This window comes from Leptidea sinapis, chromosome 34, assembly GCF_905404315.1.
Source record: "Leptidea sinapis chromosome 34, ilLepSina1.1, whole genome shotgun sequence".
Classification (NCBI taxonomy): domain Eukaryota; kingdom Metazoa; phylum Arthropoda; class Insecta; order Lepidoptera; family Pieridae; genus Leptidea; species Leptidea sinapis.
In genome coordinates, this window is record NC_066298.1 from 10710629 (window position 1) to 10726496 (window position 15868).

The following is a 15868-nucleotide window of genomic DNA, read 5'->3' on the forward strand; positions in this document are numbered from 1 at the left end:
ATTTTTTATCTTATGATATTTTCTTGTAGTGAATTTGGTTTCAAGCGGGATAAATATAATAAAGTTGTTAGGTACATGTATACACTTTTTTATTAGAATGCCTTACAGTATGTGGTACTTACCTATGATGTACGTGATGGGGGTATAACAAACAGTTTACTCTTCCGTTGTGGCCGAGCAATAACTGATGCGGGGGCCAGTCTGAAAATAAAGAAGATTTTATTTATTTAATTCTGTCGGTAAGAATGTATGGATGGTACGGTTTCTAGCCGGCTTTACATCTAAAAGGCCTTTGGTCTTTCTGTATATTTTATTATACAGTATATAACCCAAGAGGGCTATCTGCCCAGTATATTAAAAAAAAGAACTACTATTCCCACGTATAAATTAAAAAGTATAACTTGTTTCGCCTCTTATTTCTACTCGTTCACACATTGTCAATAATTACACTTAACAATACAGTCATAAAAAATAACAACATTTGTGTCGCATAAGTAGTTGTAAAATAAGAAATCGTAAACATAACACCTTAATATGCTGACATTACAGCTGCCATTTTTACATCCCATCCTATTTACGCACAGTATGTGAGAGGCGGTCAATATTTTAACATCTATCCTGATAGATTTCGCACAATATATGTCTGGGACACTCACCGTCAAGTTGTTGGTGATTTCCATGCAAGAGCTGCAGCTGCACCGTATGGGTCGCGTTCACAATGACGATTGAACCATCTTCTCGTCCCACTACCAGACGATTCGCCTCCAATAAGTATATAGAGGCAGTCAGCTTTATTTCTGCAAATCAAATCAAATCTGAATAATAAATCCAAACAAGACGTTATATCTATATGTAAAGATCGCCAAAGGATGATCTACCTTTGGGCAGCTACGGACAATTCAAATTACTACAGGGTTCGAAAAACACTAGTAAAATTCCAAATATAATTTATGAGTACAGTTGTTAACCGTGGCATACTTTCAGAGGCTATAATTAAACAAATAAATTAGAATATATTTAATTATCAATTTTAATTTAATTATTTTCAGATTACCATTTATCAAAATACGAATAAAGGCTGATTATACGATCTACGTTATACGATCCGGTTCCCTAGTTTCGTTGTAAAAAATAGACAGTTGCAAAAACGCGCGATTTTCTGAAAATATGTTGAAATAAACATATTTATTTCTTTGATATGTTTTTCACTATTTGCCACAACTGTTTTAACATCAACTTCAGGTCTTCTTCCATATATCTGTTCATATTATTATTCTATTATATATATTCTTCTTTTCATATCCAGCTCGAAGGACCATATGGTGGGTGATAATAGATGATAATATATTCTTTTACCTGATGGTGTGATCACCACGGCCCAGAGGTATCAAGAGAGCGCTACTGACCGTATAAAGCGTCGAATAATCGTACATATGAAATACTTTGGTACGTGGCAATATAAAATCGAACCAGCAGCACAATACAGTAATAGAACCATACTTTAACTTCATGCTAGAGCGCCCGAATCACCGCATTCACACACATACACACGATTTACACAGCCGCTAAGCAATCTTGGGAAGACAAAACTATTAATTTCAAAGTGACCGCTGAGTTACACTACTGTTCTAGTACTTGTATTGTGACTAGAGTGATAGTTATCGGTTCTATATATTGCACAATAGATGCTCTTAAACGCCTTGTCAAAATATATAAATAGGCTCCTTTGCACAGGATGCCGGCTAGATTACCGATGATTGTGTATCACAACAGCGCCTATTTCTGCTGTAATGTGTAAACATTACTGTGTTTCGGTCTGAAGGGCGCCGGGAATATTACTGGGCAAATGAGACTTAACATCTTATGTCTCAAAGTGACTAGCGCAATTGTATTGCCGCTCAGAATTTTTGGGTTTTTCGAGAATCCTGAGCGGCACTGCATTGTAATGGGCATGTCGTATCAATTAACATCAGCAAAATGTCTGCTCGTCTCGTCTTTAAAAAAAAATAGTTTTGTAAGACTTTCATTTTGTTTCTTTCAGTGAGACTGCTTAAGAAATATTCCCACGGCTCCACACCACCTAGTTTGTAGTTAAAACACAAAGGAAGGAAAGGGAGGCATCTAAAGGTACCTGGTTCTTCAGGATGACTAAACTGGTCCAGAATTCCAACGGGGCTTGGGTTCATTTCTGCCCACGCCATCTCCAAACTGGTCATCACTATAGGAGCGTGGGCTGAAACAATAAAATTACGAAAATAAAGTTTCGCATCGTTCATAAATTTTGTTTTCAAATTTATGAACGATGAGATAAACTGTGACAGATGTGAAGATATCGAAGAAAATTGAGGTTGACAGTTAACTTCTATTTTGAGCAATTGGAGATCAAACTCCTAAGAAATTTAAGACAAGTCTTACGACCGGAAAGATCATTGGCTGTCTTTTCGAGAATAGTAAAGCGATGGTTATAATTGAAATTAAATATTTCGAACACAGAGCCACTATTGCTACCTCTTTATATGCAAAACAAAAAACTGCGTAACGAAATTGTTTAGCAAAAATTGTTTTGTTATAACATGATAATGCTCCGGCTCACAGGTTGTTGCTATGTCTGCAATCAAACCAACCTAGTTTTTCTTCTTAGTCGTTCCCTCACTGCTGAGGAGCATGACTCACATTCAAGTGGTCAATGAGCTGTCTCCATCGGTTTCGCTCGATCGCCTCGTGGAGTGCGGCGCTTATCTTATATTATCTTCAAATTTTCAGCGACAAAAGACCTAGAGTCTACTCTAGATCTTTTGCCCTCTATTTTCCCGTGACCATCAAACGCTCAGGGTTGTCGGATCTTTGCGTGCAACATGGCCTAAGTATCACACTAAGCGCTGTAAGCAGACCGTGTCAAGACGCTGAGCATCCACTGTCTTGAGCTGCTTTTAGATGCAGATGTTAATCTAATCTAGTTAATAGTGATCTAAATATATTTCCAAGATTGAAGCATTATTTCAATGGATAGATATTCGAAGATAATGAAGCCGTAATCGCTTTAGTACAGGAATTCTAAGGTGTGCAGAATTAAGAGGATTTAAGGAAAATTATTTAAAGATTAGATAAACCAGACAAATGCGATTCTGACTCATCCACCGAGGGTTCCGTACAATTTTTTATGATTTATGACAGTAAAAGACGATGATAAGTATCTTCTTCAAAGTTTTATTATCACAGCTTCAAAATACTGTAGACCTGAGTATGTCTTGACAGACAGACTGACAGACAACAAAGTGATCCTATAATATTTTCGTTTTTTTCTGTCAATATACTGAATCCTAAAAAAGATATTCATAATGAACTATGCTAAAAGTTGACTATATCGAAATATAAAAAAGTAACATACCAATGTATTTATTGGGTGCACTAAAAACTTACACGCTATTTTCCCCACTACAGCGGGTGCCGCGTCGTCAACATTCCACAAGAGAACTACTCCGGCTGAATCTCCACGGAGCAAGAGACGTCTTTGCTTACCCCCCACTGAGGTCAGGACAAAACGCATTGCAGGGGGACACGATAGAAGCTGTAAAAAAAATAATAAGCTGCAAATTTGCTGGCGGTGCGTAGAGAAGTCTTTTATTGATATTCATTACTTTATGGAAAAGAAGAACAAACCAGCATACGGGTCACCTGACGTTAAGTAATCACCAGAAGAATCACAGGAGCGTTGCAGGCAGAGGAGTACGCGCTTTTTTTTAAAGTACCCATGTCGTATCGGCCTGGCAACACCGGACAAGGAAGCTCATTCTACAGCTTAGTTGTATGTGGAAGAAGTTTCCTTGAAAACCGCAGTGTAGAGGAACGCCAAACATCCAGATTGTGAAAATGATATCGTAATCTGTGGCGTGTCGTGCGAGAGTGGAACTCAGCGGAAGGAATCAGGTCAAACAACTCTTCGGAACACTCTGCGTGATAAATGACGTAGAACACACAATGAAGAATCTGGATCCCCGTTCTGTTCTTCTTACCGTTTGTCAACGGCCGGCAACTCTGGCCCTCTATCCCCAGAAAAGTTTACTCGAAGCTCAAACGGTGTGGGAAAGCATCGTAAGGAAACTTACAATACACCGGGAAGAAAATCAAAAGGTTCTGTGTGAAGTGTTACACTGGGCTCGAATCCATCTGTGGAACTACAGCAATGAGAAACAGATGGAGCAACAACGACAGCTCAAACCCGATAAATGGAATCGGATTAAATATTAACTCCAAAGGTGATCTAATCATACACAACAAAGTAAAGGCAATACAACCAAGCGAAGACTATTGGGAAGACCTAAACTGAAGTGAAGTGAGCTCAAGATCATCCATGACGTCTAGCATTGTGACCTATCTAAGAAATACAGGATCTTAAGTTATTACCTGATCTTTACTTGCACCTTTCTCCTTCAAAAACTTCATCCTCAATCGTTCTATAAAAAGAAACCAATCTTCATTCGTCTACTGTTTCCTATATAACGAAACCACCTCAACATTTCCATATCAAAGAGTGGTCGCTACATCATCTTTAACTTCAGATTTCTCACTACCGGAACTCTTTCTCAATAAAAATTGTATCAATAATATCTTATAAAAATAATATCTTATATGTTAAGAGTTAGTTATTTTTAAATGATATCCTTCACTTCTGGTATTAAGTATACAAATTTAATTTGTACCAAAATTCAGGGACTATGTGGGACTTCAACCCATCTCAACCCAACGATATCTCAAGCTAATTTCGTAATATGCAATAATTGGGATTGAGCAGGTTATCTACTGACAAGACATACCAAATTTTTCGTCGATATGTCACTCGGACGGTTGGCTCAGTTGGTAAGAGCGCTCGGACGGACCCCGAGAGGCTCGGGCTCGAGTCCCGCATCGTCCATGAATTTTTGCACAAATTAAATTTATATTTCTCATATTATGTCTACCTTATTATCCGGGTGGGCCAATATACCATACAGGACTGGGCTATCGTGGTCCACAGTAGGCCCATGGAAGCCCTTATGGTCGGGCACCGAACTGCAATCGTGAAATAATTATTTACTTAAACTACCCTCATTTAATTCAATGGTCAATTCGACTAAATGTGACTCTGTTTATTATTTACTTAGAGCTTGAGAAATTTTCAAACCACACTTGATCTTGGTATATGATTACATCTTCGTCACCATATACATATAAGCACCGCGAGTTTACAATTAAAAAAAATACAAAGTCACACTTAGCAAATATAATATCAATGATGATTAAATGATGTGCTACGCAAATAAATACATCAATATTCTACACAGAAACTAAACAATAAAAAGGAATGTGATAAAAATAAACTACAATAAGAACTCTTTAGTTGTACCTCGATACTCGAAAACCACCTTTATTGGAAATCCAAGCCATGTAACTCTAAATCAAGACAGTTTTCTTCACTTCGCTTCCTTTCGCCAACAAAGAAAACTATGATTTGAAAAGACTTAAAGAAAAGCTTCAAAAAGTTAGAAACAATTTTGAAATATAGATAAGTATATTTTTGTATTGATATTAAGTCCACACGGATTTATTTAGTTATCGAAAGTATTTCTATAGAACATACACTCCATATAGTAATTTAAAAAATACTTTTTACTCTTTGAAGCATATAATTTCACACTATTTATTATTGTATTCTAATAGAAATAGCATCTAAAATACTTATAACTATGTAAGGTTTGTTTTCGTCTTTTAACCTATGTGTCCGTATTTTTTAAATGCACTAGTACAGGATACAGGACTAAAGAATTATTTTACTATCTATATTAGTATAAATTTATATACATGTAAAAGAACCAAATTTCCGACCTATGCGGCATCTAGAAGAGGGTGAAAATCGCGGTCAAAGATTTCGTTACATACATAGTAGATACATACAGGGGAAGCTACTAAAAATCTGACAAACAAGGTCGAATATTCTCGAACATTACAACAAAATTGCGCCCGTAAACAAGTCAAGGTTAAACGAAGGTTAAACAAGTCAACGTTAAAAGACTTACGAAATTTTGTCAAGTCGAGATTTATTCTAGAACATTCGAAAGTTTGATTTATTAAACAACGACAATATGATTTATTTTATGAGGATTTCGATGTCTTCCCTACAAAACTCGAAAACATAAATTATTTTACCTTCTTCGACACAATAGGAAGATGGAATTTACTCGTACTTGTTGAAAAATTTACATCCGCCTAAATCGAGGCCTACATAAGGCGAAATTCTTGGTAGCCACCTGATTGATACGGCCACACAACTTGGATAGCCATGTCATATCTATCTAAAAAATCTTTTTGGCAAAACTAATAGAGCCGCAACTTAACGAGTTAATTTATTATTTTGTTTAAGTTTTACTTAAATCATATTTAAGAATTATAAAGTCTTGCCGAAAAGACTTTAAATTAAAAAGACCGAAGATAATACATGATTTCAAGTCTTTTATGTTTATTTAATTGTGTAATATGTTTTCGAATAACTTCTATCATAAGCCTCAACTGACACTTTATCTCTACAACTACTGCTATATTTAAATCATACAATAAAACATTTAAAAATAAAACATAACCTCAACTTTACGAACTAATAATACACATATACGGAAGCCATTTAAAAAACTACAGATAACTTAATACATATAGAATGTGCTGACCTACACACAGCCCGTCCGCGCAGTTTGCTATAAAAAAAACAACTATTTTAGCTTAACTTGCAACACCGTAGCATACCGAGCATAACAATGATTTGTATTTGAGTGGAATGGTAGTAATTGGTAGTTGTTTATTCATGTGATCTACATAAACGTGTGTATACCAAGAAATACTACCATTTGTCTTAAGTTGACTCTCGGTATGTAGCTAGAATCGTCAAATATTTGTATGAAAATTGATGAATTATATTAAAATTTGCATATTTAAATATCGCCATTGCGATTTTGTTATAAGTTATTTTTTTTAAGTAAACACTTATCTCCCTCAATTCTGGCAATATCGAATTTTATATTTGTACCAGAACGCATCTAGAACTGTACTAAGTTGTACCATGCGTTAATATAGGTATAAAAAGGCATAAAAGGCATTTATTTTCTCAAAATTGATTCCTTTAGAATTCTTTTTGATGTCATTTCTGATAACTACTAAATACTACTACCGCTTCGGAACCAAATGGCGCTCTGAGAGAGAAGAAGCGGCGCAAGTAACTCTCCCAGATTTTTTTTTTGCGCTCGAATGTTTATTCACCTCTCCAATTTCTAACACCCGTGGGGTTTGAGCACTGGAGGCGTTCTAATTACGCTTTCATCCTTAATTTTAGTACTTGCAAATATTACTAATGATCTTTGTCAAAATGTCAGGCGTCTATTACTGTTAATGAGAGATATATTTGTGAACGTCGCCCTTGCCCCGTTAGAATGTACGATGACGACTAGGAAACTATGTTTTCATACAAATATTGTATTTATCTACATACTCTGAGAGTGCAAAATTCGTATAACCAAAGTCACCTTAATGAAAAACCCCTATTAAAATATAAAACTCTGAACTTTATTTCTAATCTTGGGTTAATTTTCGAATTTCGAATGAAGTATAACCCATTTGATTGGCCATTAGATCACTGTTATTTTAGAGTGGATTATTACATGACATGTGGCAATACATACCGTCATATTAATAATGTATACTTTGTCTGTGTACAGAACTCAAATAACGGAAGCAAATGTGCTTCGATGAGTATCTAATGCGAAAATAAGCTTAAAACACCATTGATAATGAATTATTATATTGGAATAAAATCTTTTTCACTTATTAAGTAAGTTTTTCCGAAAATTATTTTTTATGTTAAGTAAGTTTTAATTTATTCCAAAAAAGATTAAATCCCAAATATTAAGTACAGTCAAACAACACAAAACATACTTTGCGGGTAGTTTGTATAAGTATCCTTTGCCTTCGGTGGACCAGACAAGCACGCGATCGGGCGCAAGGAAATCACCGGACATCCATCGCTCACCAGATGGCGCTTCAATGGAGCAAAGCACGGAGAAATCACCTAGAAACAACATCCAAATTTGAAAGTTTCTTACATAAAAAAATCAAACTCAAGAATTTCAATGATTCAAATTTACAGAATTTGCATTTCTGTAATTACCTATGTGGCATTACAACTAGATTAAATAATCATAAGAAATTCTTTCATTATACTTCAACATAAATATCCGGACGATCGAGTCTTGCTCGGATTTTTAAGAATGTACAAAATTTGAACAAAAAAAACTAAAAGGATATCTGGATTCGAACCGGGCTCTTCTGCTTTCCGGATCACCCATATCTGAGCTATTGCAGTCTTGTATATAGTGGCGAAATTTACCTTTTTATTCTTATGTTATTGTAGCTGTTTCTCATTAAAACAACGATAAACTATTTTTTTTTAATTGAAACACAGCTAGATTGATTTATCGTCCCCAAAATCCCCTGTATACTAAATTTAATGAAAGTCGTTGGAGCCGTTTCTGATATTCATACTATATATACATACAAGAATCGCTCGTTTAAAGATCTTATTTGTATAAACTTGTAATTGGCCTTCAGTTATACGAATCTTTTTTGTCATTCTGCTATTTAGCGCTGTAAGTTCATCTGTAAGAAATAAAATTAAATAAAAATAAGTTCACTAATAACTACCAAATCGGCAGACATACCTGCGTCATAGATCTGGCAATACTTAGCGCACACAATGAGCACTGTTCGTTGGTTATACGCGCAACAGTTGAGTGACAGCGCGTTCAAACACCGGATTTGTTTAGACTCGTTCTCGTAGATCGGCTCTGACTGTTTGTTCTCATGCCCCAGAAGCGACCATACCTGGAATTTTGGAAACATTTGTGATGGAATTAAGCTGATACATACATTATTTGGGTTGTCTAACAGGAAAGAAATGCGATATATGATAGAGATCAAGAGTCAATACTCAAGTCTTCAATTATTTACTAGCTTGGGCCCAAAAGTTGTTGCGTGTGACAGAAGATAAATATGAGCACAATTATTAAGGCAGAATTGATAGCTTTGCGCAGTATATTGTAAGAATCATATTCTTTTCAAGTAGCGACAGTTATTGGTCAGAAAATGTTAGAGAGCGTGTGGAGTAAAATAAGAGGTAGTCACAGTTATTGGTATTTTTAGGAAAGAGGAGGACATACGAGCATATGGATCACCCGACGGTATAAGATCTGACTGTCTGATCTGCAATCGACTACGAGGGTATCGATGCCAGTGATCACTAACCAAGGGGACCGTACGCTCGTTCGTCCGCCATCAAAAAGGAAAAGGAAATTAAACATTGTTACAAATGTAGCTCTGACCCAATCAGCGTTACCGTCTGTTATGTCAGACCAACCTTGACAGTTCCTGTTATGGAGATAGCTAGGACGACATCATCCTTTCTTGAAGATGGGCGCAAAACCTGCAACAAAAATAATAAAAAGATATACAGTGTTGAAAGTTGGCGATTCTAGCGATGAGGGTGTCTTATAACGGGTCCGCCAACGAACGTTTTTTTTTTTCAACTAGTGCTTATTTCGTGAAGTGTTACTAACTTAGCTCATGTTTGATTTGACAGATAATTAGTTTATCCTTCCGCTAGACGAATATGGTTATGTATAAACTTGAACAACGCTGGGAAATATTGCAACATTACTTTGAAAATCATGGTAATGTTTCAGAATGTGTGCGAAAATTGCGTACGGATTTTGGAAGAAGAGACCGTCAGCTCCGTATGTTCGTTATCTTGTGAAAAAAGTGATAGAAACTGGCATCCTCATGGATAAAACAAAGCGTGAAAAGCCAAAAACAGTGCGTACACTCGAGAATATTGCTGCTGTGGCAGAAAGTATGCGTGAAGCGTCATCAACATCAATTCACCGTCGTTCTCAACAATTGAACATTTCAATTTTGCATAAAGACCTTGGTATGACGCCATACAAAGTCCAATTGGTTCAGGAGTTGAAGCCAACTGACCATCCAATGCGTTATCGCTTCGCTAAGTGGGCCTGCGATCGACTTACAGAAGATGCCGATTTTGCCGAAAATATCATCTTTTCAGATGAAGCTCATTTTGATCTTGGCGGGTATGTAAACAAGCAAAATTGTCGCATTTGGGGCACAGAAAACCCGCAAGCATACATTGAAAAGCCGACGCACCCAAAACGAGTCACTGTTTGGTGCGGATTTTGGTCCAGAGGCATAATTGGGCCATTTAGTCTTCGAAAATGAGCTACGAGTGGCCGTTACAGTCTATGGTGATCGTTATCGGGTCATGTTGAACGAATTTTTGTTCATAAAAATTGAAGAGGAGGATATTGGCAACATTTGGTTTCAACAGACGGCGCTACGTGCCACACAGCCGAAGCTACACTCGATGTTTTGCGACCTGTGTTTGAAGATCGCATTATCAGCTGTAGAGCTGATGTCGTTTGGCCACCTCGGAGCCGCAATTTGACACCGTTGGACTATTATTTGTGGGGTGCCGTCAAAGTTAAGTGTTACGCCGACAAGCCAGAGACAATTGACGCTTTAAAGGACAATATTCGTGAAGCCATTGGTGAAATACAGCTGCACACAATCGATAATGTGCTTAAAAATTGGACCGATCGTGTAGGCTCGTGTAGGTAGTACTGCATGGCCAGCTGAGGCAGCCATTTGAATAAAATTATTTTCCATTATTAACCGGAAGGATTGTACTTTCAAATAAAAAAAGAAATTTTGAGAAAATATTCAGTAGTTTTTTTTATAGCATTTAAAAAAAAGTTATTTCGGACCCTATAGTACATTTACTAAGGGCAGAGGGCGTACCCTGCCTAAACCCTCTGAGGATCCGACGCCTCTTAAAAGTAATGGGTCTTGATGATGTAATTTAAACTTCAGCACGTTAAGGGCGTACGTTCCCTAGCTAGAAGCCTCGATTTCCACATCTCATTTTTAGGTAGAGGGACTTGAAGGCATGCGCGGTTGCGCAAGCAGGGGCACAAAAGATCGTAGGATTGAAGTGTTTTTCAACCCTTAATCTTAATTTAAAAAAAACGAGAGTGCCATTTGTAGGCACGAACGAAGCCAAGTGCCTTAATACACCCAAGTAGTGGAATCTGACTTTTTCCCGAATGATACTTAGTGCTTTATACTATATTTTAATTGTAGCAAATAAATTGTGTGTATTAATTCGACAAGGTCAAATGAAGGTAGAGATAATTTTAGTATTTTTGATGGAATTAAATATAATAAGGCTGTCAATGGCTCACACAATATACAATTCAATGAACAAAGAAAATGTAAAATAAAGAACGGATTCTTAATGGATTTTTATACAATTTACCCGACGTTTATGTACGTCATAAATGACGCACTTTAGACCTGGTTGTCACATCAATACAAGGCACTTAACGTAACAGCGAGGCGCTACAATGATAACATTAAATAAACACACGGGTTTCTACCCGTGTGTTTATTAACCGTAATCATGGAAATTATATTCAAAAATTAAATCGTAATTCACCTAAGTAAATCAATTTTCATTTATTTATTTTCATAATCATTATGAAACAACCTGTAAGAAATCTATTAGCCGCGCTCTATCGTGGGCACTCACGCCTACTTCGCCTTATGCGACCACGTAAGGGTGATTAAAATTTTGTTTCCTAAATATATAATTTGTTTGTTTAAAAATTTCATAATTTCAATTATTTACTTTAAATTCTAGAATTATTTTTTACGATTAAGATTAAGTAGATAGCTCTACGCGTGTGTTAAGGTCGCCGTTATAGCGCCACACTGTATAAGTATTGCAAAGGGAGCTCCCCTTCCAACCCCCTGAAACAAATAGCCGGCTAAAGACTACTTTTTCGGGTTCCGTGCCCAAATGGCAAAAAACGGAACCCTTATAGATTCGTCATGTCGCTTTTTTCCGAAACTATAAGAACTATACTGTTGAAACTTGGTGAGTAGATGCATTCTATGAACCGCATTAAAATTTTCACACAAAAATAGAAAAAAAAAAAACAATAAATTTTGGGGGTTCCTCATATTTAGAACAGAAGCTCAAAAATTTTTATTCATCAAACCTATACGTGTGACCTCAATATCATTGTTTTTTCTAAATTGAATAGTTTGCGCGAGAGACACTTCCAAAGTGGTAAAAATGTGTGTAGGTTAGAGGTAGTCATCTAATAGATATGATGAAACTAAAAAATATATATGATGTAAATTACTATGCAAATTTCCACCGAAAATTGCTTTGAAGGAGAGATCGAGTCAGTAGCTTTTTTTTAATACGTCATAAATCGTTACAACGAACTACAAGAACTTTTATGTCGTGTAAATTGCTGCTACGGAACCCTTCATGGGCGAGTCCTACTCGCTCTTGGCCACTTTTTAAACTTACATGCAAAGCAGAGATCCAATCAGGGTTCATCTTTGAGCTCAAAGAGAACAATATCTCCAATGAGAAGGGGTCCATTATCAATATTTCTGCATAGTACCCGTTGCAGAAAAGCCGCAAATCCTCACTGTTGCACATATGGTATGCCTGAAAACAAAAATATAATCCATTACCTGCAATATCATTTTTGTTAAAAAACATCAACTCGGTATTACTTTTGGAATAAATTGATGAAAATGTTGGACTCCGTCCAGAGGTGATTTATAGACAGAAGTGGCCGATTCTCTACCGTCGAGACGACTTTTGCCCCTCGTATCAGGGACTAAAAGCCAGCTTTTCATCCAGGTGAGGGAAAAAATTGTATACACGTATACCACGTGAGATAATTAGGTCATTGTCACCCGCGATTTGTCTCCGGTGTGTAGGTGCGTAATATACTATTTTAGTGCAAGCTATAAATTTAGGAATTCACAGTGGTGAAATTTATACCCAAAGTGCCACACTTGACTATACAATATGTCTTCTGCCATCTGATGGAGGAATGCAAAGGCAGATAGAGGAATACCTCAGAAAAACTTGGTATGTACAGTGTGGCGCTACAATGGCGATATTAAATGAACACAAGGGTAGAGCTATCTGACTTTTTTCGTTTCGGAACCATAGACATAACCATAAAAACTGAAGTTGTAGTTACGACCTTATTAATTTCAAGCAACGAAAAAGTAAATGTCAAGTGAATTTGAGAATAAGGTAAACAAAAGACAAACCGTAGAATTACAAAACGTAGGCTTAAGATAGTGCTGGGTTTAAAACAGCTTTAGACCATGGACTTAGTTGATTATTATTACAAAACGAGTTTTAAGACTAAACCATCCTGATGGATGGAAAAGTGATCCTTTGGTACCATAGTTAAACCACTTAAGACCCCTAGTTTAAACGAAGCTCTAACTTTTTGACATACATCAAACTTCATTGAATTTTATTTTGAGGTTACTAGTTCTACAAAAATGGACATGAATATAATAGAATTGATTGATTTAGAAGATTTGGAGATGCTGGAGTCATCTTGGCAACCTAATAGACGTCGCTATGGATAACTTCTTACTTTGAAAAAAAAAACATAAGTAAATGATAACCAAAACAAACCATATAATGTGTGTAGTTTGTGATTCAGACTTAAAAATTATGGACATTGTGATAATGTGGCGTGTTTGTGCTCATTATTCCAGAATATTTTGAGAATGCAGGTTAAAAAAAGATTTGTGGTTGGTGTATTCTCTGGAAAATAGTGGAGACAGTGGTAATCCCTATACTCCCAAATTTATTTACACTGTTACTAAGCCCCACTACACCCCAAGAAGTAAAGCACAACAGATGCCATTTCCGTACCCGAAATACAGCGGAATGATGTTTTGGTCTCTGGAAGCAACAGTTTGTCTAGAAGCATGTATGGAATTAATATAGACAGTAAAAAATGACAATCGTGGTATGTGCTGTACTCCATAATTTCGCTATTGTTATTCACTGTTGAGGAAGAAATTTTCATGAAGAGCATGATCCACTCTACTAGAGTACTAATATAACAAGTCTTTACAATTACATTAAAAGGCAATATTAGGAGAAGGCAATTTATTGAAACTTATTTTTAGTACATAATATATATGTAACAAAATTATTGTGCATCTAATTTATCTATTATATATATAAATAAATTATATATATAAAATTGGAGGTGTGTGTCCCTATATTTCACCTTGCAGCCAAAACTACGCATCGCAGACCAAAAGTGTTTGTATGTGGCAATAGGTACAAGGTTCCCATTGTGCACTATGGTGGTTGCAAGTCGATAATTATAAGTGTGTAAAAGATACGGGGGTTGAAAGATGTTAACTTTGAAAATGTGACTATTATTGATCTAAAATGGTCTGGATTGTTCAGGAAATTTCTGGAATGTTCTAGAAAGCTTTAATATATATACCAATGTTCTGATCGATCGAAAATGTTCTAGAAAATTCTAGAATGATCTAGAAAATTCCAAAATGATCTGGGAAGTTCTAAAATGATATGGGAAGTTCTAAAATCGACATTTAGATTCTGATCGAATGAGAATGTTCTAGAAAATTCTAGAATGATCCAGAAATTTTTAGAATAATCTGGGAAATTCTGGAATGATGTAGGGAGTTCTAAAATCTACGTTTAGATTCTGATTAAATAAGAATGTTCTAGAAAATTCTAAAATGATCTGGGAAGTTCTAAAATCTACATTTAGATTCTAATCGAATGAGAATGTTCTAGAAAATTCTAGAATGATCCAGAAATGTCTAGAATGATCTGGAAAATTCTAGAATTATATAAAGAGTTCTAAAATCTACGTTTAGATTCTGATTGAATAAAAATGATTTAGAAAATTCTAGAATGATCTAGAAATTTATCGAATAATCTAGAACATCCAAGAATAATTTGGATATCTTTGGAATGTATTCCAAGGCTCTGATATCAAATATATTTGAAATGTTCGAAAAAATTCTAGAATCACCTAGAAATTTCTAGAATGATCTAGAATATTCCAGAATGTTTTAGAAATGATTTATATGCCACGGTTTTGAACGATTAAGAATGTTCTATATATTACTAGATTGATCTAGATTGTATGCTAATTTTCTGATCAATATAGAATGTTCTGGAAATTCCTCCAATGATCTAGAAAGCTCCAAAATGTATCTCAACTTTTTGATAGATTAGAAATATGCTGGATCGTTCTAGAAACTTTTAAAATTTCTTGAGATACTTAAAAGTCGAAATTATTAGAACAATCCGGAAAATTTGGTCGGTAGTGGGGATAATTTTTGCGACTATATAAGCCGAAATGTCAAACCCGTGCTTCAGTCGATTTTTTATAAGAATTGTATAACGAAAAAATAAATATTAAAAATTAAATAATCATAAATAACAGCGTATAGTGTTTTTTAAAGTGAAGAATCAAAAGTTTTAACGTGCAGTGTAATACACAATATTGTTTCTTTTTTTTTTAGTTGTTTTATTTTAGTGCAGTGTGAAAAAGGTGAAAAAAAATTAAAATATTACTAACGATGCCGAAACGTAAATGCGTATTCTCACGTTCTCGAATTGTATCGAAAAGGCAAAAAATGTCACGGAGAAATGAAACTACAGACGAAAGAGAACAACGTCTCACATTACTTCGAGAAAATTATCATCAAAGTCGAAATAATCAGACTGAAGAGCAGCTTAATGATTCTAAAGAAACGGACCGAATCAGAAAAAGATTGCAAAGAAAAAGAAAGACAAATGAACAGGCAGATGATAGAAGAATACAAAATGCAATAAGAATGCGTGATCTTCGACTAAATGAACAAATGGAGGCTCAAGTTTCTAAAACAACTG

At 35.6% G+C, this 15868-nt stretch overlaps 1 protein-coding gene across 1 annotated transcript in view; it reads right to left on the minus strand.

Moving 5' to 3' along the window:
* Positions 1-15868, minus strand: part of LOC126975049 (WD repeat-containing protein 7) — a 96252-nt gene that overhangs the window by 71742 nt on the left and 8642 nt on the right. The window contains exons 4-13 of the mRNA XM_050822839.1: positions 12470-12613; positions 9434-9499; positions 8739-8901; positions 7957-8089; positions 6699-6725; positions 4959-5049; positions 3421-3568; positions 2132-2233; positions 657-797; positions 123-201 (exon numbers count right to left, since the gene is read on the minus strand). Coding sequence (XP_050678796.1) covers positions 123-201; positions 657-797; positions 2132-2233; positions 3421-3568; positions 4959-5049; positions 6699-6725; positions 7957-8089; positions 8739-8901; positions 9434-9499; positions 12470-12613 — 1094 coding nt within the window. The remainder of the gene's footprint in view (positions 1-122; positions 202-656; positions 798-2131; positions 2234-3420; positions 3569-4958; positions 5050-6698; positions 6726-7956; positions 8090-8738; positions 8902-9433; positions 9500-12469; positions 12614-15868) is intronic.